At 38.3% G+C, this 24,913-nt stretch overlaps 1 protein-coding gene across 1 annotated transcript; it reads right to left on the bottom strand.

Annotated features, from left to right (window-relative positions):
* Positions 1 to 689: 689 nt before the first annotated feature.
* Positions 690 to 23,091, bottom strand: gab1 (GRB2-associated binding protein 1). Its single transcript, XM_003455012.5, has 13 exons — positions 22,465 to 23,091; positions 14,818 to 14,946; positions 13,617 to 13,782; positions 12,532 to 12,724; positions 10,510 to 11,189; positions 8,267 to 8,349; positions 7,076 to 7,185; positions 5,935 to 6,224; positions 5,496 to 5,567; positions 4,026 to 4,122; positions 3,433 to 3,562; positions 3,026 to 3,160; positions 690 to 2,731 (listed from the first exon to the last, which is right to left on the bottom strand). The coding sequence occupies exons 1-13, from the start codon at positions 22,537 to 22,539 to the stop codon at positions 2,546 to 2,548; spliced, it is 2,346 nt and encodes a 781-aa protein (XP_003455060.2). The 5' UTR covers positions 22,540 to 23,091; the 3' UTR covers positions 690 to 2,545.
* Between the last annotated feature and the right edge of the window lie 1,822 nt (positions 23,092 to 24,913).

The raw sequence follows: 24,913 nt of genomic DNA, 5'->3' as shown, positions 1-24,913 counted from the left end.
AGTGTGACAGTGGGAGTGCAAAAGAGGGTACTCCGGGTGATTAGAAAGTGAGTAAAAATTAAGCCACTGTAAAACTGTCACAAACAATTACACAAACGTCCACATTTACATAGCTTCAATAGCTGCTTTTATTGACAGGTGGAAGCCTTGCCCCACCCAATTCAAAATCACTGAAATCAATCTCCCAACAGTGTTCTTGGTATTACATAATATCTGTATAGCTTACCAGATGCTACAGAACATCCAAAAGGTGTGCGTTTTATCTTTTTTGAGTGAAACTGTAGTATGATCTAGTATGGGCTAAGTATGTTACCTGTGCCTGATGAACTCATGGAGTTCATGGGTGCTGCATGCTAACCCAGTATTGCTAATGTTAGCTGGTAGCTTGCTACTCCATCCTCTAATCCAAATAAGATTACTTCTGACTCCAAAAATAAGTCACCATCATGGCGGCATGTATGCTAATATTGAAGTTTCAGAATGTGGAGCTGCAGTGTTTACAGCAAAATGTGCACCCGCTGGCTTTGTCTGTGTGTGTCTTGCCTTTGAATTATACAAATACATGGCATCTCACTGAGACTTGGACTTGATAAAGAGAGTCTTTATTTTCTCCTGATTGTCAAAACACTGGTTTGGTTTTTGAACAATTTTGTGCTGTTTGGAAATGAATGAAAAAGGACCAGAGGCCCTGCCAGTGATGTATAGTGTTTATTCCACTCTTACTGTGATCACATAATTCAGCATTAACAGATTATATCCATCATCTGGACAGGCAGGATCTGACAGAAGGATTCACATCGGGATGATGAATACATTGGACAATAACTGTGTGTTAGTCACAAGGAAAACCACAAACTTCCCACCACATTTATCACTCCCTCAGAGGAGCAGATCTAACTAATGCATGTCGTTAGGGAAACTTAACATAGACATACAAAATTAAAGTCACCAGAGATTTTTGTCTTAAAAAATATCACAGCACAAAACAAGTCAAACAGTTTTTCTCAGCAGATTTAAATCAAAAGTGAAACCTTACTTTTAATACGTTGCAGCAAAAACTAATGTTGTCACCCGTTTTGAGTAGAAGTAGGTGAAGAAGTTCCAGTGCCCTAGATAAGCAGCTGTTATATTCTTTTTTGCTTATGTAGGATTAGAGTAAGACTGCATTTCCTCATTGCCCTGCCTTCTATTCAAAGTGCGGTGTTTTCCATTCAGTAAAAACGGGCTTTCCAAAAACTCTGACATGTCAATCTCTGGTTTTGAAAGGGGCAGTTTTGTGTCGAATCATCACCATCCTATGACATTGTGTTGCTTAATATACATTTTTATCTTCAAATGCCTGCAGGTGATTTGAACTCTAAAAAGCTGGCACCTTCAACAGACCAGGTTTTGCATTCCAAGAATATTTGCTTTTTCTAAGGGTTTCTACGCTGTCACCGAAAATGATCTTAGAGAACAGGGTCATGTCCTTTATTTCTGCACATGTAACTTTGCTTTTCTGGGAATTTGGAGGGTTTAATAACCAAGGAAAAATTTCCATTTTATAGTTATGTAAAATAACCATAAAATGTGGTAGTGTGGTGTGATTTTGTAGTGTGGAGAGGAAACAAAAAAAGGAACTGTTACTATAAACTACTCTACATTGTACATAATAACTTAGTTAAACTATCTGATATTCATGTCTTTTGTGTATTTAAAGCCTGATGGGTAGTGTGCATCTGATGTTACAAACAAAACATGTCAAAGAAAAAAAGAGAGAAATTGTGTCTAATTTAATGCCCTCCTTTAGTCAAAATGTTTTAAATATTTTCTTTCTGGTCCCAAAGAAGACAAGTACGCTATGCATTAGCATTTTGAAAGAAATACCAATTTAAAAAAAAACATTTTATCTAAGACGCCCCTTACTCAGAAAGCTTTTGCCCCTCCCGTATTCCTCTTGGATATAATCTCCTTATTTTATTGTCCAAATGTATTAAAAACACTTTAGAAAGCCAGATTGTGGTAACATTTTCACAGTTCAACATGATGTACACCATCCTGATACCATAAACATGTATCAAAAATCTATTAACCTATAGTTTACAATTTGTCCCCAATGAAAGGGCCACTTTAACTTAATTTAAAATAAAAATTTAAAAAAATTGCGTCTATCAGCAGTGACCCACAGCAGAAATCAAAACAGGTATCGTTCACCTCAGATTTTATATTGATTATCACAGAGAGAGCATGAAAGGAGGAGCTGGGTTTCTAGCTGTGCTGCAACTTAGATATGAGCCCTGTAAGATATTTACCAGTGGGATGTATATCAGCTGATATACTGGGTTGTAGATGGTTCCTGCATGCCCCAAGCTTATTTTAACAGATCCGTCAAACAGTCTGAGGATGTAAATACTTTGCTAAGTAGATACTTAATATTAAACAACGTAATAATTCTAAGATTATAACATAGTCCGTCAGTCACTTTGTCCAGTTATATTTATTCTTTTCCTGGATAAGAAGCCTGTTTTGAACTGTGAGACCGTTTCAGTGTGTGTTTGTGCCTTTTTCATAATTTATTCTTCTCCGTAGACATCCTCCCAGCATGCCGTGCTTCTCGCGTGCTCCTCAGGGCCTTGGTCCTTTTGGGGTCCACCACTGCATAGTCCACACGTGTACGCTGGCCTCGTGCTTGATCCTCGCCGTCTCCGGCGTGCTCACTGCCCCCGGTTAGACCTTCTCCAGTGCAGCGTTTCTGGTTGCACAGACACACATTGAGAAAGATTTATATGATTTTTGGGAGTTTTTTTTTTTTAATGATTTACTGAGAAGAAAGAAAAAGAGAGTAGTCTGTCAGTGCCCTCTGGTGGTCAGACGAAATGATCACAGTCAAAATGTATTATTTATATCTCTGATGACAAATTATGAATTAAATAATGCATATACTATAGAGTATATGCATTATAACAGTAAAAGAAATAAAAGCACATTTAATTGAATGTTATGACTCGTGTGGAATGACAGAGTGAAACAGCGAGAGATGGTTTACCTGTCTGCTTGTTGTTGATTGTCCAGTGTGGAGATCAAGGTCCAGGTACTCCACCTGCTTGTCACCTCTGGTTCGTGGTAACAAAGGGCTGCTGACTCCGCCCTCTGAAGCCCGGTGCATCATGAGTCTCAGAGACTGTAAACGGTAACGCAGAGAGTTTAGTAAAAGAGGTATGACATCTGGAAGAAAGAAAAAAATCTTAAGAAAAGATAGAGAGATGGAAGGTACTTAGATTATATTTCAAAAACAGAAGGAAAACAAAGCCCCAAATAACAAAACATGAGCCAAATGTTTTCAATATAGGAAGAATAACAGATGAAGAAGGAGTAAACAGGGAAAAAGAAAGCAAGGATACTTGAAACGTTGTGAAAAAATTGAACAAAACAGGGGAGATGTGTGTGTTTTACCTGCTCGCCAGCGCTGAAACTGAGGCTAGAGGTCATCATTGCGACGTAGCTGTCGTCGGGGTCATCGGAATCAGAGGACGGTGAAGAGCTGTGAGCAGAGCTCGGCGTGACCGTCTGACGACTGGAGGGTCTGTCACACAAACACACAAATATAAAATGACTCTTACATGATGATTTGTTATTAAGTAGTTTAGCTTTTAAACAAAACTCCATCTCAATTTTGCTGATTTATAGATTGTTGGTCAGACAAACCAATCAATATTTATTCTATTGATGACTGAGTAAAGAAAACTTTTACTTTGTAGTTTTTACTACAGAGTAACTACTTACTGTTAATTAGTATTCATATTTACTGATTCTACTCCATTCTTCTTTTATTAACTTAAATTACGATATCTTGCTGTTGTAAGATTATTTAAAAGTCTGTGTAGTAACCGTTATGCACCACAGGGTGGCAGTAGATTGCTGCTCAGATATTAACACATCCTTCCTCTGTCTTACTCTGAAAGCGTTCCAGGCAGTAAATTTTTTGTGTTCTGCAGTTTTTTGTTGACCTTGCAGTAAAATTGATCATGTCACGCAAACAAACATACCCACGGGTGAAGGTCCGTGTTACAGGCGAGCGCACTGGAGGGGGGACTTCCTGCCAGTCCTGCTGCACTGAAGAGATGTCCAGAGGAGCCGGTTTTACTGGGTGACAAAAGATGGGGAAAAAAGGGAATAATGTAGGGTTTAGTTCAAAGAGGGGCTGCTTGTATTCAGGATATGAGAAAAAGGAAACTATTTCCATTTGTCCTTGTTTTATATCTGTGATTAGACCTGTTTAGTCAGCAGTAAAAAAAAAAGAGCATTGCATTGTTTGCTTTAAGCCTTGAAATTTTTTTTTTCAAACTTTAGTTTAACCTAAAAAAGTAAGACCTGAGGTCTGATTTTCTAAATATATTCATATTCTTCCTCAGTTCCCCTTTTTTCAGTTCAGCTGTTGAATTTGGGTGATTTAAGTGAAAACGTGTACTTCATTGTTTCATTGCTGTATTGAAAGCAGGCTGACGTAGACCTGCAGGCTGAGGAAAAAAACAAAGACAGATTGCCATCTAATGTGTGACCCAGCCAGCAGTCACATATATGAAGTTGACAGAAATTTTGCTTGTCTTTAAAAACAACTAAAAACTGTAAATGGTGCCAAAGCATCCTTATAATACTTTTAATGTTGGCTTTTAATGTTTATTATTGTAATTAAAAACAGAAGAAAGTTTTTATAGGAAGTAAAATCAGGTGGGGAATTTTTCCTTGCGTGCCCAGAAACGGTTTCCTGACTGTGAAGATTTTAATATTTAATGTGAACGTTTCTATAAGCAGCAGCTGGTTCGTGTCGCTATGTGTGAGCGTGGCTGTCGTGCTCTTGTAGTGCAGGCCTGTTGAGCAAAGTGGGAGCAGGTAAATAATTAAAACAAAATGAAATGACAGATATAGGGGGTGAGAAAGAGTCACCACAGAGGAGAAACACCCAACTGTTTCAGGAACAGAAAGTTTAGGGTCAACGATTGAAAACTGTTTCATTTTATAAGTGAGTGTATTGTCTTCAAACCACAATTTAAAAGAAAAAAATCTGTTGTCAGCATAAACAACAAAATGTGTTTTTACAGAACAAGACAAGCTGAGTAAAAGCAAAAAGAGGAATCATGAAGTGAGAAGTAATTACAAGAAGCCCTGATGGAAAGCCCCTTTCACCAGTGTTTTTCATGGCTTCTAAGGTTCAGACATTTTACTGCGTTTACTTGCTTCAGTGGATGCATCAGCTTCTGCTGGTGTGGTTACACTCGTACACTTTGAATCATTTTTTAAAGCTTCTTTTACGTCTTCCAACTCTGCTGGACTGTTCGCCGATCAAAAGAAATGTTGATGATTAGCAAATATTTTAGATCTAGAATTTTAAATATTTGGCAAAATTATGATTTTTAAATTTGTTTTCAATATTATTCAGCCATATCATGTTAATATTGTCTTAAATATCAGTAGAGAAAACTGTAAGTGTTGATGTAAATGTGTGTTATAGTTTGTACCTCTTGTTTTATTTGTCAGCTCCTCAGGGGTCTGGCTGTCATTTCTGTCCACCGGCTGATTGGCACAAACCCCTGCAGAGACACACAACCCCGCAAAACAGATGGCATTTACCAGTCAGTGCTGCAACAGCGACTCAGCTGATGCTACACTAATGCTTACTATGAACAGACAGAATCTGGTTTTTAAATCCTAGTTCAGTTCCTTAGAAATATGCTTGTGGTTATTTAGGTAAATTTTACAAATCACTAAAATGCTTGAAAATACAAAATATTTTAAAGGCAACATTATTTAATTCAATGCAAAGAGTTTTTCTTTCTTTCTTTCTTTCTTTTCTTTTTTTTTTTTTTACATCAAGGCTCTGTTACAGCTTCCAGCTCTCACTTTAGGATGATTCTAAATTTAACACAAAACTTAATTTCCCACTAAGTTCCCGCTAACCTCTCCGTTGTGGTTTCAGGTTGCGGTGGATCGGAGGGGGCATGGCTTCTTGTTCGCCTCCAGCGGAAGTGTTCATGGTATTTCTCCTGAGCGGCGGAGTGAGAGGAGCAACGGGAGTCAGCGGGGATTTACGGAAACCCATGTGCGCAGGGGGAGGCACCTGCCTCCCGAGAGATGCCATGTCAGTCATGGCAGTGGTGGAGTGTGTAGGCAATGAAGATGTCAGAGGGGTCATAGGGACGTAGTTGCCTTCTTGGAGCTGGGCAGAGGGGTCTGAGGGTGGAGGCACTCTGGAAGAAGAATAAAATTAATCAGAAATTAATGTTACTGAATTGTAAATTCCCTTCAGAGGATTTCAAATGTCCCAAATGTTCTGTTTACTGATTGATCTTAATGGAAGTCTTAACAAAAAAACATCACGGCATTGGCTGTAATTAGGTTTCTAAGTAGTTACTTACATGTGTGGTAACTTAGCTTGTGGTTTAGTCCAAAGATTAAAGGTGCCTTTTGTAACAACTCTCTGAAAATTTTGACTAAACTCAAGCCGCTGATAAACCCCACACCTGCGTTTTATCAGCAGGTGTGGGTTTTTTTTTTTTTCAGATGTGTGCTGCTGTTTAACCTTTGACATTTCTTTTTAGCCCTCAACCCTCAATTTGCTTTGAGGCTTTTATTAGTTTTTAGAAATATGAATGCACTCATTATGTTTATGAGTTAAGTTAAATAAAGGTTACATCGTCTCCTTGAACCATCTTGGGGCATGAATTGGTATTACGTGAACTTAAAGCCTGAACCGTGTTCATCTTCATTTGATAGCTCTTCAACACAATACAAAAATGTTTTTGAAATATTGTCATACCAGTATTTTTTTTTCTCACATTAAGTTGTTTGTGTGTGTCTGTGTGTGTTCAAGTGGTAGCCTACTAAGGGATCATGAACTATGTGAATGTGCCAGATTTGGACAATTCATCAATTGAGTTCTACAAAGCAAGTAAGCGGCAGCCTATTAGAAGAAAGTGGGATTTCACGGAGGGGGTCTTAAAGAGACGGGAGCTAAAACAGCTACATCATGCAGATGACAATTTGAGATGCTGATTTTAAGAAAGAAATCTTTATTTTACGGGTCGTAATTCTTACAGACCTGGGTGCAACCGGTGGATCAGAGGTGGCAGCGCTCATGGGAACGTAATTTTCATCCACATCATCGTCTTCAGAACAGACACTACCCAGAGGGACCATGCCTTTGTTAAACTGAGAGAGAACGGATCAAGAATGCAAGTGATTTTCATTGTAAAATGATACATTCATGATAAAACAGAAAGAGATAAAAGATAGAATAGTCAAAGGAGTTTGCAAAGAAAAGCGTCTGGACTTCTTTGAGTTGCTTGAAGACGTTTCACCTCTCATCCGAGAAGCTTCTTCAGTTCTAAGGTCAAATGGCCGAGAGTCCCAGATTTAAACCCAGTGGGAGTATCCCCCCAAGGAGGGACAAAGGACCCCCTGGTGATCCTCTAATCACATGCGCCAAGGTGTGAAAGCGGGTGTGGGACCTAATCAGCCAGGGTTTCGGGTGAGCTCATTGTGAAACCTGGCCCCACCCTATCATGTGATTTCCTGAGGTCAGATGGCCCAGGATGTGAGTGGGCGTTAAGGCGTCTGGGGAGGGAACTCAAAACTGGATTATAGATGGCAGACAGTTGGTGTCGTAAACCACCGCCTCTGTTCAAAGATGGTCGCTCACAGTGGACATAGATGGCCTCTTTCACTCCTCTTTCAAACCATCTGTCCTCTCTGTCCAATATGTGAACATTGGCATCCTCGAAAGAGTGACCTTTATCCTTAAGATGCAGGTGGACTGCTGAGTCTTGTCCTGTGGAGGTGGCTCTTCTATGTTGTGCCATGCGCTTGTGAAGTGGCTGTTTGGTCTCTCCAATGTAGAGGTCTGGGCATTCCTCACTGCACTGTACAGCATACACCACGTTGTTCAGTCTGTGTTTTGGAGTTTTGTCTTTCGGGTGAACCAGTTTGTGTCTGAGTGTGTTGCTGGGTCTGAAGTACACTGGGATGTCGTGCTTGGAGAAAACTTTGTCCCTCCTTGGGGGGATACTCCCACTGGGTTTAAATCTGGGACTCTCGGCCATTTGACCTTAGAACTGAAGAAGCTTCTCGGATGAGAGGTGAAACGTCTTCAAGCAACTCACAGAAGTCCAGACGCTTTTCTTTGCAAACTCCTTTGACTACGATGACCTGGATGACTGAGAACCTTCACAGACAAAAGATAGAATAGTTGTTCAAAGTTAACATTTATTTTATTTTGGAGGTTTCAACTTACGAAATAACTGTTGAAGCTCTCACTGAACTCAAAGATACTTGCTCTGTCAGACAAAGACCGATGGATGTAAAAAGAGTCGCTACCTGAAACAGAAAGTATAGAGACAAAATCCATGAGTGGCTCAATCCTCTGTTCCGTGATAACAGCCAAACTTGTTTGCTTTCTTGCTTTCTATTTATTTATTGCTGGGTTGGGTTTTTTTTTTTGTTTGTTTTACAGATGTGAAAGTGAAAGTGATTTTTTCTCCAGCTCTTCCAGTAAACTGCCAAGTACTTGTATATACTTTTGCAGATCTTAGACTTCTGCTGACACGCATTTACAGAAACCTTATTTGTACAGTGGGTTTGACCAAATCTGAAACTGAATAGGCAGGGAGGGTAATCTAAGAAGGTGGCACAGCCAAAAGGCACGAGATAACAAGTCTGAACTTGCATGAATCTATCTTAGATATACTTGAAAGCAGCTGTTTCTTTATGTTGGAAACTTCATAGAACTGGATACTGGAAAGACAAATACGGCTAAAAAAAAAACCAAAAGAAAAGAAATCTCCTTGTGCTGTTGTTGGGCAAAGTTCACGTCTGATTAATGAATCAAATTATGGCACAATCACGGACAAACAGTTTCAGCTGTGACGATATAATCCCTCAGAACTGCTAGCTCTGCACAACAAAGCTTCTTAGGTCTGCATAATCTCCCTCAGGTACGAGGTTTAAAAATCTGATGGCAAACAGTGATCGCAGCCTCCTAAAAAGATTTAGCATTGAACTGAATACAACATTAATGTGAATGAACTTGCTCTGAATATTACTGAGCAGGCACAGCTGGTACCAGAATGTGTTCTCATGTGAACCAGTTTGCATTAGTTTGCACCTTTTGTGTGATTATTACTCCAAATCTGACACTTCGGTGATTAAATTAATGAGAAATATAAAATGGTAAAAATATTATTGGTGGTTTTTTTAGAAGAGTAGAAAAAAAATGCTATCTGAATAAAATTCATGAAGAACATGAACATTGTCTTCTGGTTTGAAAAATGAATCCAGTGACGTGCCTTAAAGCTGTGTTATTTTAAAACAGTCTGACTTGTCTCTTAAACTGAAGAATGTCTCAATCTCTCTGAATACAGCATTATATTTATTTTCAACTGATAGAAAAAAAGCTTGAGATCACAAACGTGCAGTCTTCCATAGGGTTTCAGTCATATCTACATCTCACTCCTCAAGAGCCATCAAAGTGACATCACAGTAGCTTTGTACGTCTTTCTTTAGAGCAACACATTTTAAAACTGTTTAGTTTTAAAAGACAGCTACATAGAGACCACAATAAAACATAATGAAACCTGGATCCTTACAAGTTTGCATAATGGCAATTAATTTGATAACTAACTATACTAAAACAAAAAGATCTGAAGAACCAACTGAGGATTATCATCCAATGCTGTCAGCCTCCAGATTCATAAAGTCTCTTTTACGTCAACGGTTTCCTGCAGCAGTAATAAAACCTTAATGAACCTGCTGTGTAAAAGCTACTCTGCTTCAAATTGCAGCCTAAGTTACATACAACTGATTAATAGCCACTAAACATGGTACACATGGTAAAGCCTTTTTGCAGCTAAATCAATGCCTTACACTGGGACATAATTTGTTTCTGTACATTGAACTTATAGATTGGCTTAGCACAGGGACTATGAAATGTCAAAAACAGCTAGCCTGGTTGTATCCAAATGCAGCTTGGAACAAACCAGACAGAAGGTTGACTTGTTTTGACAACAGCCACATTTTTAGAGCTATTGTTATAGCCAAACATGTGGATACCAGATAAGAGATAACTAGATCAAGACTTCTGCTGGTCACTGTATAAGACTGAAGAAAAGAAATGTTCACATGAAAGCTACCAGGTTCATTTTGTCTGTCTTTGGCTCTCTACAAAGACTAGGTACCCATGTATATGCTCAAACTGACAGCTCAGTGGGACTCAGACTACAGACAGACAGAAACATCTTCTTGTCTGTTATTTACACATTATCCTTATTCATATTCAGGCGTACTGTGTATTGATATTATTCAAGAGTAAATAAAATGCATCAACTGGCATCTCAAAGGCTCCTTAGAGAACTTCCTAAATCTGATTTGTTGAACGTGTGAAAAATAAAAAATCAAATGAATGAAATGTTGGTTTTGGCATTGAAATCTGAAGGGTTATTTGTTTAAATTATCAATGTCAGGACAGTATTGTCTCCTTACTTGTATGCATGCGTCCTGGTGTAGTGACAGTGTTGCTCCTTGGCAGATATCCTCCTCCATCCACACTCTCATCCCTCCTCTCTGGCTCTGAGGCAGTTCGGGGGAGTGTGGCAAGCTTTGAGCTTTCTCCTTGGGCTGCAATGCCAGGAGGTTTTGGTGGGCGCGGAGGAGGAGTTGGGGTGGAGGCATGAAGCTCTGCTTGGGTTAGGGAGTCCACACTAGGGGTAGAAGACGGGCGGCGAGGGGGTGGCGGTTGTGAAGTGCATACTGGACGTGGGATCTGGTAACCACTAGTGGTGGATGTGTGTGTGCTTGGATACACATTGGAGTGCACGTTATCACTGAGAGGTATTGCTACAGGACGAAGGTGAAAATCCAGGGAGTGCTTTCTGGGATGCGGAGAGGGGTGACAGCGGGGTCTGCCAGCTCGATTCTGGGAGTCAGGGGTCGTGCTGGCATCTAAAGACTGGCTGAGAGGGCTCGACGTTGCAGTGACTGTCCAAGGGACCACTCTAAAGCCAGAAGAAGAGGAGGAAGAGGAGTAGGATGGATTTGGAAAGCTGCCGGGGAGGAGGGAAGGAGAGGAAGAAGAAGAAGAAGAGGAGGAAGTTGCAGAGGGAGGCGGGTAGAGGTTGTCATTGTAGTCGGTTTCAAGAGATGTGGATGACCCTAAAGGAGCCCTATAAAAAGAAAGAGAGAGATATCAACAAAAAGAAATAAAATAAAAAGAGTTTGTTTTTTTCTCCTTTTTTCCTTATGAAGTTGTATAGTTTATCTGTTTATTTTGGTCAAAAATAAAGATGAATGAAATAGAAAGGTCTTCTTTTCATTAATTTAGAAAAAAAACAAAAATTACTGTTGAATTTTCCCATCATAGTCCACTCAAGGCTTTGGGTTCAAACCTCAACAACTAAACGTTTATGGAGAGATCAAAAATTTCCAAATGAGGAGGAAAATAGGTTTTATTGTGCTGTTCTGAGGAACTCTCCCATGAAGTTTCATGAAGTCAACCTTTTCCGTGGGTGTGATCCAAGATAAATCTCAAATCCCCTTTCTTAGAGTCAACACGTCTGAACCTGTAACTCTGGTAGTTTAGCTGATTTCTCTTCAGCTGGTTCTCTTTAGTCTGAACTGGAGTGGAACTGGAGTCGGAGTGGAAACGTTTTTTGCATTTTTAGGGTTTTGTTTTTATTAGTTTTGATAGAGTTTAAGTATAAATTCTGGACTCATTTTGGCATTTTAACTCAGTTTTTACAGAAACCAGAAATGTTTCTGTGAGGTTAAAACTTTAGCGAAACTCTAAAGGCTTCAGAAGACTTCTAAAGTTAATTCTCTGCTCTGGTACCTTAAATGATATTGGTAAGAACATGCCTTAATAACACATTAGGAAGTCTGAGTATGCCTTCAAAGTTAAATAAATTTATGCAAAAAGACTTCTGGGTGCATAGAAATCTCAGTAGTTTCCTGATGAGTTTAGTATCTCGATCTTGAGTTTCTGAATGGAAGATCAACTTGTAGATAATGGTCCTAATGCACTGAAGTAGAAAAGGCTGATGAAACTGGGTGCTTTTCATTCAGTTATTGACAAGTCATTTAGTGAGCAATGGCCCTCAATAGCACAATCATGTCCCCTCATACATTTTCGATGTCTAGTTAGAAAACCCTAACAATATTGTATACATACAATATACTATGTATACAATATCTATCAGATTTGTTTCAAGTGTTCTGTATCTCAGTTTTTCCATCCACTACATGTTGGACATATTCCATCTATGACATGTTTGCTTATTTAATTAAAGTTAAATCTTCAGAAAAATACCTTCCGACGATATTTTTAAACTATCCTTGAAAAGAGAATTAAACTGTTTACAATCTAGATGTAGACTTTGCCAGGCATGGATTAAGCCTGAGCCTCATAGAAAAAATGTTTGGTCTAAGACTAAGCTGGGAAAATGAGCTCTAATACATTAATGACTTGGCTTTTTGTGTCTTATTGTATCTTTGTGTACATTTATTTACCTGACGTGACTCTGGCATTGTGATAACCACAGGTAATCCTCCTCTGAATTCCCATCAGGCTCCATGTGCCGCACACTCACCGGGTCATATGGTGGTGGGACTAACCCTGTCATCGTAGAGATGGTGGTGGTGTGACTGGTTGGGGTCATAGATGTTGCAGAGGTGGAGGAGGAGACAAGAGGTCTTTCTGGAACTGTTTAATGAAAGAAAATAAATCAGCCAATTCAGGAATTAAAAACCTTAGAGACAATCTGTTCCAAGGTCCCAAAGCTCAGCCAATATTTGTCATGTCAGTTTATTAGGCACGCCACTTCAATGCCTTTAATGCATATTTTACCAGCAGTTTGTTATTCTTCCTGTTGTATTGAAGTGCATTGTATTGAAATGTTACCAATATATTGATTATTTATAGGTTATATATTAACATAAATTTTGTTGATTATCTGAAAAAAACATTTGAAAACCTTAATAAACTGCAGTGTGGTGCAGTATTGATGATGCAAAAACTATATTGGCATTACTGTGTTTGATTGAATTACAATAGGTGTTTAGTAAAGTGGTGACTTACTTTATGTGTGAATTTACAGAAGCTCTTTTCCATGTTTTTTTTCTATAACTTTAATCCTAAAGAGATCTACGTTAATTACAAAAAAACTTTGGCTTTACAGTAAACATATGGACAAAAATATCTGATTTGTTGCATTGTGTTGGTTATATCAAATTTATTCAGAATATGAAACCTCTGATGAAACATCCACCTATTATAAAATTGATAACAGTGTTTAACTCAAAGGATCCATTTCAGGTGTGAACACAAAGTTCAAATGTACAAGGGAAAGCTGCTACACATAACAATATCATAATATTTATATTGTTTAAATGTATTGCTGTACAGGTCTGAGTCAATGGCAGCCACAATCCTGAAGGCATACTTGTCTATTTTTCTTTATGCATGTTCTCTCCTCCTCCTACTTTTCACACTGACTCAACCACAGCCCACACAGGCAAACATCCACTTCAAATGCAAAACAAGAAAGGTACATGGAGCATTTTTCACTTGTCTAATAATTGGATATCTCGCATACCATCATCAGTCGGGTTGAAGCCACAGAGCAGGCAGATGGATGTCACCCAGCGGTTCATGTCCTCTTCAGACTCGGCCACCAAGTACCAGATCCTCTCTTCTGTCCTGAGGTCAAAAACAAAGCTGCTCTCTAGCTCCTTTTTTGTGAAAGAAAGGCCAGCATCCACCTGACGGAGAGGCAGAAATGGAGCAGACTTGTTACTGTGAAACAGTCAAGCAATCCTTAGGATTTATTAAGTATAAGTGTTTACATAGTTGAGTATCTATGTACATAATATACACACATTCAGTTGTCATTTAACAAACGAAAAGAATCGCAAAGACAAAAACAATTATGAGATGTGATCATAAAGTTCCCCGTGTCTTTCAAAAAGTGAAAAATCGTACCTAATTTAAATTTGGACAACCTTCCCCTATGGGCCGTCGAGTCCCAACACACATGCTATGTTTGGATTGCATCTTAGAAGACACTCAGGCATGCGGATTTGTGATTTCAAACTTTCCCAGAAAGAAAATATCACAGTCCGTGTCAAAATAATTGAACCATTATGCTAATGATCACTGGCCCAACAGCAATTTTTAATGAAAGTGTCCCCAATGTCCAGACCTGAATTGATTGCACCAGGTCAGGAACACGACTATGATCTGTTTTCTGACAATCCCAAGGTTGTGCGCCAAGAATTCGTCCCCTGTGGACAGACTATCAAAGTTCGACTTTACTGCAATGTTCCGATGTCTCAAAGGAAGGTCATTCAGCAGAAACCACCTTAAATAAATCACATTTTATGCTGCACACATGACATGTGTCGCCATGCCAACACAATCTTCAGTCAGTTGAACTCTACACATGCTGTATCACTTTTTTTTATTATTACCAAACCAATGTCAGTGTTGCAACACTCACAGTGTGTAAGTGATTCACTATATGCCTAATAGGACATTCAGATAATTAGTACTTCTGTGCTACAAGTGTTGCGCTGCTCAAAGAAAGAAACTTGAAAAGAAGATCAGAAGTTGAAATAAGAGTTATTTTCTCTTTTCTCATGAAGAAAATCCGGGAACTGATTTTATTACCAAAATCTGTGTTGCCACACTCTCTCTTCATTTTGCAAATAAGATCATATTTACAAAAAATAAAATAAAAAATGTTTAAAAACATAGATCCAACATTAGGGGAGATAGTGATATATCTGTCAGCTCACCTGTTCGCACAGATTTAGATTGATGCTCCTGATTGGCCGACGGGAATGCGGGTTCTTGTAGTATTGCAGAACGTCCGGCTCTCCGCTCAGTCGACCGCTCCGCAGCACAAACCAGCGCCTCTTCCAGGCCTAGAGAGAGTAAAAGAGTTATTACTAAAAAAAAGGTTAAAAACTTTGGACTTTGAACTTCAGTCTTCTTCCTGAGCGGGTTATTGATTATATGAAGTTTTTATTTTTTTTTCCGTCCTTCTTCTGTTACACAAACTCTTTAAACGCAATACTGTTGTCTTCCTCCATGTCCTAAGTTTTACACTTCAGTGAATTTGAATGTTAACTAAACATCACACACACGCCTAAGTCTACTTAACAGCTAAATGTTTGACAGTTGTCTCCGGTTGTTCAGCATCAGGTGTTGGGCATTACAGGTAGGGTCTGTCTTCAACAAGCGATCCACAGGAAGACATCTCATACTTCAGACATGACTCACACCCGGTGCGTATGTGTTTGTACCATTAGCGTGTAGGCAGAGTGTGAAATAGAAGTCCTGATATTTTTTTAAAGGTGTGAAGCAGAGCATAAATAAGGACTTCAATTTCATAACAGTACGTGGACACGTGCATGCAGTTTCACATTCAGAGCTCAGGTTGTCAGTTTAAAGAAACCTGAGATTTTTCTTACAAAGGTTGAACAAATACCATTTAAAACAGAACAATTTAGAACAAGTTTTATGCTTCTGTTTACAAGGCTGAATACAGTATGTGTGTGTGTGTGTGTGTGTGTGTGTGTGTGTGTGTGTGTGTGTGTGTTTGTGTTGGTCCGACAAGCTAAATCCATCCTTTCTGATCCTCATGAACTATTTCTCAACAAAATAAAATGGACTCCTTGGGCCTGAGCCTCAGCGGGTGAGTTTATGTGTTTGTGTGCTTGTCTGATCAAAGCGCACAGTAATGAAAGGCAAAACACATTTCACCCTTTTTTTTCCTTCAAATCCAGACAGGAAAAGGAAATAGCTGAACAGGAAATGCCGGTGGGAGATGGCAGCATGAGCATGTGTTTATTCACTGTCTCCCTCGATCTGTTTGATGATCTGCTGGGTGCTGGTGAGATAAAAGCAGCAGCGTGGCAGAACTAGTATAAAAATACTTTTTGATTCTTTCTAATTAAAGTAACAGGAACAAGCTGCAGCGGACTGGGTCACTAACCAGCATGGCCTGCAAAATCTTTTTAAGTGCCTGGTAACACAGGCTATTACTAGAATAAGTCATGATGGAGCAACCGGATTAAGCAATGCTATAGTTTTAAAAGGATGAAAAGGTAGTCAAATTTTAATGTTGTTAGTAATGCACTAAGTACTTCTTTTATAACCTGGCATGCAAACCCGATTCAGTTCAACATTTTAAGAAAACGTTTGCTTGTCAAACTAAATTGGTGTTCAGTTCTGACTTGATTTCATCTACTGATTCATTGGGTTTCTTTAGGTTTTTAATTTAAAATAATTAATATATTAAATAGAAGCAAGCAGCAAGGGCTAACCTTAAATCTGCATTGCTTTTAATGACCATGAGGGGGCATCTCTTGTTGTAAGAAGACTTTTGGTGGTATAAAAATCTTTAGTAAAATTCTGTGATTTATGACCCTTAATAAACCCTTTATCACTAGTTTCATGTGATTCTGGAAAAAAAAAAAGATGTTCGGCTTGTAAATTATGATCACCATTGGCCTTCAGTTTCATTGTCAGGTGGTCCTAAGGTGGTCCTGAAGACTTGTTAGAAAACCCTTTTTTATGTACAGTGTATGGTTTTGTTATACAAATTCTTTACTTGTTTTGCCTACTGAGTTATTGTGTTTCTTTAGCATTTTTATTTAAAACAATATGTTAATTAGAAGAAAAAACTCACTTCATCAATATCTTCATATTCATGTTTTTTTTCAGTGACCACAAAAGTGTGTTTGGTTGTTTTGTTTTATTTTAAAGATATAACTCTCAATAATAAGATACCTAAGTATCAGAAATAATATTCTTATTCCAGTTTGTGAAATACTGTTTTTTGTTTTATTTTGCTTTGGTTTTTTTCAGTCTCCTGACATCACAGAGACGAATAAAATTTTTCCTTTGGTATTACTGCCTTGACTCACTGACAATTCGATGTCCTGTAGTAATGGTCCTTTTTTGAAGGTTGGAGAAGTCAGCAGGTTGTTTATCAACATGCATTTCTACTTACATGTTGCTCTAGTGCTCCAGTATATCCTTGTACTTGTGTATGCCTACAAACACCCTTTTTTTCTTGCATCCATTGGGTCAGCTGGACTTTGATTTACCCCACATCATGCCTGCCATGCAGTGACAAGTCTAGGGCATCATTCATTTTGTTTTCTGCTGTTCCACAGTACAAGAGATAAGATTGTCTCCATGTCTTTGTAAGGTTTTACAAATATGAGATTTGTTTCTTCTTAGTAAAAGACATTTATCATGCTCATTTCTAAATTATTATTATTAATTTTTTTATTCTTGTACTCTACAAGAGTAGGTTTGCATGGTTCCAAGCTCAAAACAATTCTTATTTATCCTTTTATCTTTAAGTCAACTTTCTTCAGATTGGCTGCCAAGCCGAAACAAAAAGTTTGAATGGCGGTGGGTGGGGCTTTTTGCTCATAGTCCCAGCTGTGTGGCTAAGATGATCATATTGGGGATGCATGCTACTATGCTAAGGCTACTATACTAAGGCCAACAGTAGGAAAAATAACATGTCTAAGACCAACATTTGTTCTTGACTCACATAGATTACTTTCCACATTTGCTGATTTCACAATTTGGACTGTCCATTCATCGTCCTTTTAGTTGCTGATCTGATGAAAAAGATCAAATTTTAAGCACAGTGGTAACCGTTTATATATTTCATCACATATTTTATTTATTTGGAACTGTACTTCTACTACACTATCATCACCAAGACAGTGGTCAGAACAGTTTAGACAGCAAACAATTACTGATGTTCTTTGTGCCAGTTTATACTTTTGTTATATTTAAGATCCCAAGTGTAACCTCTGGACAGCATTTATTCTGAAACATTTATAGCATTACCTTTGATCTGTTGTTTGCTGCCTATGTCCACTGTGCACTGTGCTCCCATGCAGTGGCCTTAAATCCACCTAAAGTAATGAAGATAACCTCTTTTCCTTTAACAGTTTCTTTCCTCCTCTCCTTTCATTTGGTTTCTTTCTTTGACCTTTGACCTCAGCAGGAAAAGGGCACAATGGATCTAAAATAACACTTCCTCCATCCTGTCTCCAAGCCAAAATTAACACCAGACCTGAATAACAATATTCCTGCTGTTCAGTTCCTCCTCTTCTCATCTGTAATCCCTAATCTTCTCATTCCATTTAGTGCTGAGCTCTCATAACTGCAGACATGTGACTTTAAAACACCTTCAGTTTGTTTGCTGTCACTTGCAGACAGTTTCATTTATGAGAAACTGAAAAAAACCTAAATTATTCTAAATGCTTTATTGCAACATAAACAAAAATTAGATGAATAATATTTTGAACATAGCTGTAAGTGAATATGGCTAAGAAGCTGGACTCCTCAGTTTGCTTCATAGATTTTAGAGGCTTTAAATGGAATGAAATTAGCATCCTTTTTAAAATCTATCTAGCTTGGTGCCATTTGCCCAGTTTTGGAGATGTCTGCTTTCTTTTAAATATAATAGAACTAAATTACATGTAGAACATCAGCAGCAGCACTTCTTACCACAAATCAGACCCAGTTCCCCAAAAATATATTTTACAAAACTTGTAGTGAACAGTTTCATGTAGGAACTGTTTTCTTTCTACTGAACTGCACCTTTTAACTGTATGACTGACTGTGCAGAAGGAAGTGTACATCTACAACCCACTATTAGAGGTCCTGGCTTACGATTCGTGTAACAGGATGTAAACACTTTCATGCCCTGTCCCTTTCTAAGATGCAATGTTAGTTAGCTTCAAGTTTCTTTTGATTGGCAGATTTAGACAAATTGTTTCTGAAAGTGTTTGAATGTGATGTTTGGGGTAAACAGTTCATTTCAAGATATGATGAAATAAGATTATTTTGTGTTATGGAAGTGAAACAGCAGGTACCAGGATGGATCAATGACTTTGACCAATAGCAACTTTATTCTATTAGTTGTTCAGAATTTCCTCAGATGCTCTTTGGAGCGTCAAGAAGAAGTTAAAGCTTAGATTGCAAAGGAAAATATTACAAGAGATAAAAGTTTAACCCTGATAATTTGGTGGTAATTTTCCTGTTTATGTTTGCTTTCTAATCCAGATAAATATGCCTAAACTGTTTTTCAGTGTGGTCTTTTCTTCGCTCACTGGCTTCGTTTTTTAGTGGTGCTTGTCAGCCATGTCATTCCCAGATCTCAATATTAGAGCAGAACCAACAAGCAGAAAAGAAAGAAATTAGAATTGCCCCAGAGAGCATGTCCTCAGCCAAGGTCAACGCCCCATCTCACAGCTGTAAACACAGTGATTCAGATCTGCTTCCAAATAAAACAGTTCCTGCTTTGCCCATGTTCAGCCTAAAGTTTCATACACAGACAAATGTAAGGTATAGGACCCAAATTAGAGTGAAACAGGATTAGCTTTGCTGTATTTCATTTAAATCATAGGTTAGGAATTTTTCAACTTGAAAAACTGAAATCATGAATAACTCTCTCGAGGTGAAATGTAACATTTCAGGTGTACCGTGGCTGACTGAAACTTATCTTGTAGCATCCTGCTACGCATTAATCGGATGCAACCGCATAATGGAATGGAATAAATGTCAAATATAAGAGCCATTCACACCAGCAATTTAGACAGATCATTGTATCCCATTATCCTATCGAGTGCCATAAATGCTACATACTTTACAGGCCGTGGCTAAGTAACGTTCAACTCTGTGGGTGCTGCTGAGTGGTGTTTGAGCATCTGTGGTGCTGGGATGCATAAAATCAGAGCTCTTTATTCAAACCTTTCCAAGGCTAGGTTTTGAACTTGTCTGTAGAGCACCACTGCACCATTACATTGATGGAGAGCAGGACTTTTGGAGGTATCCAAACTGTGATATATATCCAAGAGAGGGCCTTTGCAGAGCCAACTCTTTCTTCAACTGTGTTTGACCTTCTGGGTGTGTGTGTGTGTGTAAAACATGTGTTATTGTACTCAAGGTTTCAAAATTTACCTCATCATTATCCCTGGTTTGCTTCCAGAGAATGTGTGTGTGTGTGTGTGTGTGTTTTCAAATCTTCTAAATCTTCAGGGAGGCCCTCATCTTCTAACCAGGCATAGCTGAGTGTGATTAGTTTATTACATAACGCACACACAGCTTTCAACAGTACAGGGAGTGTGTGACGAAGTACACTCCATGAACTTTACCCACTATACATGAACAAGCACACACAAACTGTCTGCTTCTGCCATTGTAGGGGACTGTGCATGTTTGTGTGTTTAAGTGTGAGTGTGTTGATATTGGAGACACAGCTGGCCAAGCAGTGTATGCACACATTTCATTGTATATACCATCATGACTGAATATATACACAGACTCAACAATGGTCTCTCTGTTTGGAGCAATTTTCTTTTTCTTGCCGTCTCGCCTCTCTGCGTTTTCGTCTCTTGTCTTCTTCTCCCTTTTCCTCCAGCTCTTCTTCTTTGATTCCAGTGGATGTGCACGGTCTCCTTAATTTTTAACCAAGCAGTAAGAAAGTGCAACTCCAGCACTCCACTTTCTTTGAAATCTGATTGTTCCCTCCTAAAAACGTTCCCTGCGATGGGTCTACTGATGTCAGCTAAGAAGAATTAAATTGAAGTCTGCCTAATTAATGCTGGCACAGTTTCTCTGTGCTTTTCGCCGGCCTTTTAGTGATGCTTTGTTTCAGCTATTTCATCAAAGAGCCGTCTTCTCACGTAAAAGCTTGCTGGTTCAAATCTGGAAATTGTTCAGCTTTCCCTGAGCAGATTCTGGTATTGAAGGCAGCTTCACTTCCTATCACTTTTTCTTCTAGACTATTTTTTATCCTTCACTTTCCCTGCACACACACACACACACACACACACACACACACACACACACACACACACAAAGACAGACAGAGAGAGAGTGGGGGCAGGAGGAAAGGAAAGCATGTGATCATAGGAGAGGAAGAGAGAGCACAAGAATGAAAGAGAAACACAGAGAGAGGTACACCAAACATTTGTTTAGAAATGGAAAGAATAAAACATCAAGGGAAAATATGGAAGGAGAGATGAGATTAGCTCAACTCACTGGTAAGGTATGCCAAATATGCGGTGCATGCATGTGATCCTAACTGCCTAAGCTGCTTCTTTACTGGAATAAAGCAGCCAGTGGTGCCACTGGACACACCAACTTGCATGAATTCATTAATCCATCCTTCCACTTATTCTACATAGTGAAGGAGAATTCAGGAAAAAACAAAACTGGTCCAAGTCTCTGGTATTCATTACAGGCACAGAGCCAGGTTGTCAGGTTTGGGATTTGAAAAATGCTAAATAACATTTTTGTGGCTTACATGTAACTGGAAACAGTTGTTCCTTTTGACAGCAGCTAGAACTGTCCACTTTGTTCATTTTACATGTTTATCAGATCACAAGTTACATTGTAGCAATGTTGTAGCTCATCTTTAAGTCAGTTATGTTTCTAATGACAAGTTGTATAACAGTTAGTTTGTAGGACTAATATATCAGCTAAAGATCAGCGTATTTATCTGTGTCACATCTTTGTTTTTGTTTTTTCAAAGATAATGGGATTAAGGCTTAACATTTTTGGCTAAGATGTATGCATTTTACATAAATTCATAGAGAAAGGACTCACAAATAAATTCACCTACAATACGATACAAATACAAGACAGCTACAGATGTCACTTTAAGGATATTGACTGCTGTGCTAGCTGTAATTAAAAGTCTGCTTCCTGACTGAAGTAAACAAACAGCTAGCTTGCACGCTAATATGCTAACTGTAGTAGAAATATTGTAGCTGTGCTAAAGATATAGCATACAATCGAGCTGTTTTTCTTTTTCTCTAGATTTAGCTTGTGTATTAGCTGTATTCTGAATAGGGCCAAATAAATAATGTGTGAATTCTCATTTTTTAGAAATAAAAATCTATCCATTTGTTTACGAATCCACTGCAAATCCAGTTCACGGTCATGGTGGTGATGGAGCCTATCTCAGCTGTCTTAATGTGAAGGATGGGGTAAACCATAGACTTGACTTTGTCCTTCCACAAATATTCTCTTTATTTTATAATGTGGTAGTACAAAGTCAAGTAACATTACAGTGTTGCTTCCTGTCTAGTTGACAGGTGTGTTAGGATGGATAGTTTTTATTGTTTTATAATCAAGAGTGTGTAACTGTAGGAAATGACTCACTGTGTAAACACTGATGAAACTGAGACGAATCTTCAAACTTAATTAAATGCTACAGAGACAAACCTCCATGAACAGTTAGTAATACTTCTGTAGTTGTACTCCTGATTAAAAATCTTTGTACAGCTTTAGGATACTTCATATACCCACACTGGACATCACAAAGATACAGAACATATGCACAGTTTTTTGTATGTTTCATTTTTTCAAAATGTTTCAAATTCAAATAAAATACTCACATAGCGCCTCAGCTTTTTCTCTGGGGGAGACTTTCGCAGCCACCCTTCACACACCACCTCCCCTGCTCCGCTCATCCCGATGCCAACAAAAATGGCTCCAGCAGCGCTTCTTTAATTATCAATCAACCAATCAGATGGACCTCAGTTGATCAGGATGCCAATAATGTGTCAAAGCAGGCAACCATTCAGTTGATCACCATGAATTTCCAACAGTCAGGTACATTTAACCAATCAAATGTCACATGGGTTAATTAAACGTTTCAGTAAGTCTTCTGTTTTGTTAAAAATGATCAATTCCAACCAGATTCGAGATCAGCTGATTTGCCTTTAAATTGGTAAACAAGGCATCCAAGCTTCGCACCAGTCTGAGGTCCAGTCAGTTGATCTGTACATGTGTAGGTCAGGCTTCCACTTGTCAATCAGACTTTTAATAAGTTAAGGTTCCCAGTCTGTTTTTAAGTAAAATCCTGCTGTAATGAATCAGTTGAGCAGTTTCTATCCACACATGGAAGAGCCTCTGTTCACCCGTCGACGCCTGAGTCACACCTCCTTTTGAGAAAGCTTCAACTTCCCAGCAGTCACTCTTCCCTCCCTCCTCCCTCCTTTCTCTCACTCTCTCGCATTTTGTGGTTGTGTGATAACTGAACACAATGCCTCAGCTCGGACATTCCTGCTCTCCTCTCCACCCACTTTTCCCTCCTCCTCCTCCTCACTCCTCCCATTCTCCTCCTGTTCCGTGTAACAGGAAACTCCCCCTGTGGATATGGATGCAGCTTTTTTTTGGAAAATGTGCGAGGGAAAAGAAAGATGTCTACTTTAAAATAAAGTGAACATGGCATGGACATAAGTTGAATAAACTGATGGATAAATTAGATTTCTAAATATAATAAGCATGAGTATGGGTCTACTATGACAGACTAGACTTTTGATATCAACAAAAGAAAACATATGTTCAACAAAACAAGAAAAAAAAAACTTCTTTCCTTCAACAGCATCTATTTGGTTTGTTTTTTTTAATTTCTACTTAAAAAAAGATGCATACATTCAGTAACAGCTCAACAGCCATTATGAACAACCTTGGGGTCTATTGATGATTATATCTTAATCCATGTACCTTGGTATCTCCAGGTATCTTGTGTGAAAGAGCACTGAAAGTTGTTTAAGGTTTAGGCTTAACCCTAAGTTGATCAGTTTCCAGAGTTCCAAGTACACTTGAAATTAAAGACTTCTTTAAAATATATTATATTGGTAAAAGGGAGGCTACAGCACCCTCCAGTGCTGAAAGTCTCAAACTAAATAGTAGATGAAGTCCACTTTCTTCAGTTTCTTCTCTTGTAATAACTTCAGTTTACATGGCTTGACTATTTCTTGTATTATACCTTATATTTTATTTTTTTAATTCTTAAGTTATTTTTTTTTATAATTGAACTGTTTTCAAATCAAAACCTACACATAAATTGATTTATTGTCAATATTATCTTTATATGATGCTCATTTATTTATTCCTTTCTTATATTGCAGTTGAAGTACATGTATTATTTCTGTTAATAGTAATTTGCTTGACATAAAAAACAAACAAACAGAAGCTTTATATTTAAAAAAAAAATGGCACAGATAATTTTCCAAAAGTTGATTCTGTTCATCTGGACGTAGCGTTTTCAGTGGGAGAAACATTTCGTCACTCATCCAAGTGAGTTCTTCAGTCTCAGCTGACTGCAGGTCTTTTAAACATGTAGTAATTCCCACCATGATGACCTCATGGTGGGAATTACTACATGTTTGATGTGGCAGACTTTTGCCTCAAATGCCTTTTTAGGACAAAACCCCAAATGGGATTTGTATCTCCAACTATAACTGAACCAGGGACCTTTCATTGCCAAGCAAATGTGTAAACTACAACAGCTCAATAGTGTACTAGAGCAGCTGAAAGTTGATTCTTAAGTTATTACTCCTTTACTAAATATAGTATTAATATCTTATAGTATCATTTTTCTTTAAAACTGGCAATTGTTCCCTCAAACACCTAGGAAAAACTCAGGTTGTATGAGTTGTACTTCTGTTTTGTGTGACTAGGTGGGAGAATTAGAACTTGCTGTACTTTTGTCAAAGAAAATCATGCATTATTAGAAGTATAAGGTACAACAAAAGGCATTAACACACCCCTGAACAGTTTCAGGCTTTTGAACTAAGCACTTGTAACCAGCTGGATGGTCCCTCTTATCTTTAGTTCAGAGGTCATCCAAGTTTTCCAAAAGTAATTTCAAATTTCAATTTCTCTGACCTCAGAACAATTTTACATGAGTGATTATATCCATTATTATATCACTTTATTTTAAATATTTAAGTCTGTATAATTTTATGTTAAGGAACACTGTTCTTAAATTCTTCCTCCGTTTGTAGACTTTCTTTTTTGTTGTGTTTTTTTGTGACCTCCTGGGTGAGTCATCAG

Source organism: Oreochromis niloticus, linkage group LG3 (genome assembly GCF_001858045.2).
Source record: "Oreochromis niloticus isolate F11D_XX linkage group LG3, O_niloticus_UMD_NMBU, whole genome shotgun sequence".
Lineage (NCBI taxonomy): Eukaryota > Metazoa > Chordata > Actinopteri > Cichliformes > Cichlidae > Oreochromis > Oreochromis niloticus.
The sequence above is the reverse complement of the archived record's forward strand: the minus strand, read 5'-3'. Positions and strand labels throughout refer to the sequence as shown.

What these genes read in the sequence shown, in the direction of transcription:
- gab1 (XM_003455012.5), bottom strand. Translation starts at nt 22,539, where the DNA reads ATGAGCGGAGCAGGGGAGGTGGTGTGTGAAGGGTGGCTGCGAAAGTCT. An exon ending in GATCCACCGGTTGCACCCAG is followed by an intron (nt 6,225 to 7,075) that starts GTCTGTAAGAAT and finishes TTCTTCTTCCAG; the next exon opens with AGTGCCTCCACCCTCAGACC. An exon ending in GTTTCAGCGCTGGCGAGCAG is followed by an intron (nt 3,161 to 3,432) that starts GTAAAACACACA and finishes TACCGTTTACAG; the next exon opens with TCTCTGAGACTCATGATGCA.